The 5,824-nt window shown below is 43.6% G+C and overlaps 1 protein-coding gene across 1 annotated transcript; it reads left to right on the top strand.

Annotated features, from left to right (window-relative positions):
- The first annotated feature begins 3,901 nt into the window (after positions 1-3,901).
- LOC115117649 (type-2 angiotensin II receptor-like) lies at positions 3,902-5,426 on the top strand. Its single transcript, XM_029646138.2, has one exon. The coding sequence runs from the start codon at positions 3,936-3,938 to the stop codon at positions 4,872-4,874; it is 939 nt and encodes a 312-aa protein (XP_029501998.1). The 5' UTR covers positions 3,902-3,935; the 3' UTR covers positions 4,875-5,426.
- Positions 5,427-5,824: the final 398 nt, after the last annotated feature.

The following is a 5,824-nucleotide window of genomic DNA, read 5'->3' as shown; positions in this document are numbered from 1 at the left end:
TTTACCAAATCAAGTTGATGATTATACAGATAACAGATCAGCTCATGAATAACGGAGAGATTAAGAGAGGACATTTTTAAATATCTTAACAGGGATGGATGTGGAGGTGGGGACGGTCTAAAGTTATACTGTTACATAGGGACGAGACAGACAGACAGACAGGCTGCGTTTCTCAGCCAGTCGAAATCATCATCATTTTTATGGATATCTACAAAGAAATGTCCATTTAAAAAAGGTCAAACGAAATGAAGTGCATCTAGTTTGCAGTCTTTAAAGCTTCAGTGTTTGAAGTGATTGTATTAGCTGTGTTGTTGGCTAGCTCCTCTGAACAACAGTGTCCTATGAGAGAGCACATTTTCTATGCCAGGCGAAATCACATCTCATTAACTCATTGTTATGGATGCATCCAAATAAATGTCTCTAGAAAACAGCTTAAACAAATGCAAATGCGTCTTTTTGACGTTTGACGTGACTAAGTTAGCTAGCTAACAAGCAAGGGATAAGAACGTTGCCAGCCAGTATGGCAATAGAACATTTAGAATGAACGACTGGGTCGCGTCCATAGATACAGAACAAAAAGACTGAGTCGCATCTCTGGCAACCGAACAAATGACCAGCCGGCTTGGGATCAAACCTAGATTTGTGTCGGGACTATATCTTGCGGAAGTGTAACCTTTTATTTAACTAGGCAAGTCAGTTAAGAACCCATTCTAATTTATAATGACGGCCTACCCCGGCCAACACTGGGCCAATTGTGCGCTGCCCTATGGGACTCCCAATCACGGTTGGATGTGATGCAGCATGGATTCGAACCAGGGACTGCAGTGAGATGCAAAGCCTTAGACCGCTGACCCATTCAGGAGCCCCCCAAATAGTTTGAATGAAATAGTATGAATAAATTAATCAAAATAATGTTTTTAATGAAAATATGTCAATCATTATTTGAATATGTTGACATCCATTCATTATTTATATAATGTTAATCTCAGTTTTCCAATACAACATCACAGGTGTAACGATGTTCGCTGAAAGCCGGGAAGCAAGTTCAGGGAGTGAATACATCTAATAAATAAAAGGACAAAACAAGAAACATGAACAATGACGACTGGGGAAGAAACCAAAGGGAGTGACATATATATATATATAGGGCAGGTAATCAAGGAGTTGGTGGAGTCCAGGTGAGTGTCATTATGCACCCAACGCTGGTGACAGGTGTGTGCCCTGACGAGCAGCATGGTGACCTAGAGGCCGGAGAGAGAACACGCGTGACAACAGGCCTGGGTTCAAATACTATTTGAAATCTTTCACATACTTTTTAGTGTTTGCTTGAGCATGCCTGGAAAGGAAGATGAGAGTGTTTTGCACGTTAAAGACTAGAACCATTCATAGAGGATACTAGGAAGAATCCTTCAATGAAAAAAGGGTTCTTGGTAGAACCAAAAATGGTAGCTCCTCTCCCTGTTCGAGCGGCGCTCAGCGGTCGTCGTCACCGGTCTACTAGCTGCCACCGATCCCTTTTTCTTTTCTGTTGGTTTTGTCCTAATTGTTTTCACCTGTACATTATTTGTTGTTAATTCGGGGCTATTTAAACTTCCAGGGCCCACCTGATTTTGTTTAGCTTATTCCTGTCTGTCAGTGGTAGAGGTTTGTTTAGCTTATTCCTGTCTGTCAGTGGTAGAGGTTTGTTTAGCTTATTCCTCTCTGTCAGTGGTAGAGGTTTGTTTAGCTTATTCCTCTCTGTCAGTGGTAGAGTTCTGTTTAGCTTATTCCTCTCTGTCAGTGGTAGAGGTTTGTTTAGCTTATTCCTCTCTGTCAGTGGTAGAGTTCTGTTTAGCTTATTCCTCTCTGTCAGTGGTAGAGTTCTGAGCTTATTCCTCTGTCAGTGGTAGAGTTCTGTTTAGCTTATTCCTCTCTGTCAGTGGTAGAGTTCTGTTTAGCTTATTCCTCTCTGTCAGTGGTAGAGGTTTGTTTAGCTTATTCCTCTCTGTCAGTGGTAGAGTTCTGTTTAGCTTATTCCTCTCTGTCAGTGGTAGAGTTCTGTTTAGCTTATTCCTCTCTGTCAGTGGTAGAGTTCTGTTTAGCTTATTCCTCTCTGTCAGTGGTAGAGTTCTGTTTAGCTTATTCCTCTCTGTCAGTGGTAGAGTTCTGTTTAGCTTATTCCTGTCTGTCAGTGGTAGAGTTCTGTTTAGCTTATTCCTGTCTGTCAGTGGTAGAGTTCTGTTTAGCTTATTCCTCTCTGTCAGTGGTAGAGTTCTGTTTAGCTTATTCCTCTCTGTCAGTGGTAGAGTTCTGTTTAGCTTATTCCTGTCTGTCAGTGGTAGAGTTCTGTTTAGCTTATTCCTCTCTGTCAGTGGTAGAGTTCTGTTTAGCTTATTCCTCTGTCAGTGGTAGAGGTTTGTTTAGCTTATTCCTCTCTGTCAGTGGTAGAGTTCTGTTTAGCTTATTCTTCTCTGTCAGTGGTAGAGTTCTGTTTAGCTTATTCCTCTCTGTCAGTGGTAGAGTTCTGTTTAGCTTATTCCTCTGTCTGTCAGTGGTAGAGTTCTGTTTAGCTTATTCCTCTCTGTCAGTGGTAGAGTTCTGTTTAGCTTATTCCTCTCTGTCAGTGGTAGAGTTCTGTTTAGCTTATTCCTCTCTGTCAGTGGTAGAGTTCTGTTTAGCTGTTATTCCTTATTCTCTGTCAGTGGTAGAGTTCTGTTTAGCTTATTCCTCTGTCAGTGGTAGAGTTCTGTTTAGCTTATTCCTCTCTGTCAGTGGTAGAGTTCTGTTTAGCTTATTCCTCTGTCAGTGGTAGAGTTCTGTTTAGCTTATTCCTCTCTGTCAGTGGTAGAGTTCTGTTTAGCTTATTCCTCTCTGTCAGTGGTAGAGTTCTGTTTAGCTTATTCCTCTGTCTGTCAGTGGTCAGTGGTAGAGTTCTGTTTAGCTTATTCCTCTCTGTCAGTGGTAGAGTTCTGTTTAGCTTATTCCTCTCTGTCAGTGGTAGAGTTCTGTTTAGCTTATTCCTCTCTGTCAGTGGTAGAGTTCTGTTTAGCTTATTCCTCTCTGTCAGTGGTAGAGTTCTGTTTAGCTTATTCCTCTCTGTCAGTGGTAGAGTTCTGTTTAGCTTATTCCTCTCTGTCAGTGGTAGAGTTCTGTTTAGCTTATTCCTCTCGGTCAGTGGTAGAGTTCTGTTTAGCTTATTCCTCTCGGTCAGTGGTAGAGTTCTGTTTAGCTTATTCCTCTCGGTCAGTGGTAGAGTTCTGTTTAGCTTATTCTCTCTGTCAGTGGTAGAGTTCTGTTTAGCTTATTCCTCTCTGTCAGTGGTAGAGGTTTGTTTAGCTTATTCCTCTGTCAGTGGTAGAGTTCTGTTTAGCTTATTCCTCTCTGTCAGTGGTAGAGGTTTGTTTAGCTTATTCCTCTCTGTCAGTGGTAGAGGTTTGTTTAGCTTATTCCTCTCTGTCAGTGGTAGAGTTCTGTTTAGCTTATTCCTGTCTGTCAGTGGTAGAGTTCTGTTTAGCTTATTCCTCTCTGTCAGTGGTAGAGTTCTGTTTAGCTTATTCCTCTCTGTCAGTGGTAGAGTTCTGTTTAGCTTATTCCTGTCTGTCAGTGGTAGAGGTTTGTTTTGCTTATACGTATTTTTGCTGTTCGTTATTGTCCTGGTTTTGGGGGACTTATCTGTTTTATTGGTCATTGTGCCTGTATGTTGGCTAGACCCAGCAGAATAAATCCATCTACATTGGAAGCCTTGCTCTCTTTGACTCCACACCCACCACTCCTAGCTTTCCTGACAACATGGCCTTTCCCTAATTACCTATTCACTAACACTCAATTTGGTTAGCAAATTCACAGTACAGATAAACAACGGTTGCAAATAATATATGCCTCACATGAACACTGTATTTTATCTGACTGCCTGTTACTCGGAGCCATTTGCAGGTCATCTTGACTCACTGCTAGAAATGGAGCAACACAACTCTTCCACCTTCATCTCCTTCACCCTAAACTCCTCCAACTCTAATGCCTCCTTCCTCAGTCCTGCAGCCATCCCTTGGAACCGTGATGGTCTGGCCTCTGGCGTGGTCCTGTCTCTTTGCTTCCTGATCGGCATACCAGGGAACATCGCAGTGATAGTTGTCCTCTGTCGGAACCACGATCTATCCAGTTTGAGCCGGAGACTGATGTTGAACTTGGCTGCGTCAGACCTGCTATGCCTTGTCACCCTGCCTGCATGGATCCACAGCATTCTGTTTAGCTGGATAATGGGTCGGGCTATTTGCAAGTTAATGTCCTTCCTGATTTACTGTAGCATCTACACCAGCGTGCTGACTATCACGCTTCTGAGCATCCAGCGTTACCTCCAGGTTCTGTATCCACAGACTTGGGCCTTGCTGGGAGTGGCCAAGGAAAGGGGACTGCTGGTTGTCCTGTGGGGGGCCGCCGGGGTCCTATCTATCCCTAATGGGGTGGTGCGAGATTTGAAGCAGGATGAGAATGGACATTTCCAGTGTATGTTTGCTTTCGCGTCAGACGCTCAGCAAGTGGCCGTGTTGCTCCTACAGACTGTTCTGGGATTTGTAGTTCCTTTCTCCATCATGGCCACGGCCTATATCCACCTCCACCGAAGAGTGAACCAAACAGCGTTTTTCAGGAGCCCCAAGATGACCAGATTAGTGACCAGTATAGTAGTGACATTTTCCCTTCTTTGGACTCCTCACCATGTCATGAACTTGCTGGGATTGTCAGCCATCTTTGTAGGGGATAAGGCTCTGAGAGGAGTCTGGGAGGCCCATTGGGGAATTGTTGGATCTCTGACCTTCATCAACAGCTGTTTGGATCCATTCCTCTACGCCTTCGCCTGCAGAAACACCCACCCAGAGAACAGTACCAATCCAGTCTGACTCAGTCGTCCCCATTGATCCCAAAGCCACAATCTGTAAGATTTCGAGCCATCTCATTGACAATTTCCACAGTATAATAATGAATATTGTTTGAAATCAAATCTGGAAAACATTTCAAATGTAAATCAGAGAGTATATTAAAGGGGAAGTTCAGGAATTTACAACAACTGAAAGTGGTCTATGGGACAGGAGAAACTATATTCCGTGGTTCAGTTTTCATTCATTTTTTCCATCCACTAGCAAACTATTAAGGGAAGTCATAGGGGCATGTGTGCATGTTTATTAGTATTATTTATGTCATAATCACCTTTAAATAACATCAAACCAAATGTGGAGTTGATTTGAGTTGATTTGGCCTTGACATTTTGACAATTGCACAAATGCCACTATCACTCCTATTTATTTGTATCGAGAGGTGGATAAAGTTTGTAGGGGCTGTTTAGGGAAAACCAAACCACAGATTACAGTTCCTTCTGGCCCATAGATACTTTCAAGGTGAGGAAGTGACGCAGTGGTCTAAGACACAGCATCTCAGTGCTAGAGGTGTCACTACAGACACCCTGGTTCAGCGGTCTAAGGCACAGCATCTCAGTAGAGGCTACAGACACCCTGGGTAAGACACAGCATCTCAGTACTAGAGGAGACACTACAGACACCCTGGTTCAGCGGTCTAAGGCACAGCATCTCAGTGCTAGAGGTGTCACTACAGACACCCTGGTTCAGCGGTCTAAGGCACAGCATCTCAGTGCTAGAGGCATCACTACAGACACCCTGGTTCAGCGGTCTAAGGCACAGCATCTCAGTGCTAGAGGTGTCACTACAGACAACCTGGTTCGAATCCAGACTGTATCACAACCGGACGTGACTGGGAGTCCCGTAGGGCGGCACACAATTGGCCCAGTGATGTCCGGGTTTGGAAGGCCGTCATCGTAAATAATCATTTGTTCTTA

The sequence above is a fragment of the Oncorhynchus nerka genome, linkage group LG14, assembly GCF_034236695.1.
Source record: "Oncorhynchus nerka isolate Pitt River linkage group LG14, Oner_Uvic_2.0, whole genome shotgun sequence".
Lineage (NCBI taxonomy): Eukaryota > Metazoa > Chordata > Actinopteri > Salmoniformes > Salmonidae > Oncorhynchus > Oncorhynchus nerka.
The sequence above is the reverse complement of the archived record's forward strand: the minus strand, read 5'-3'. Positions and strand labels throughout refer to the sequence as shown.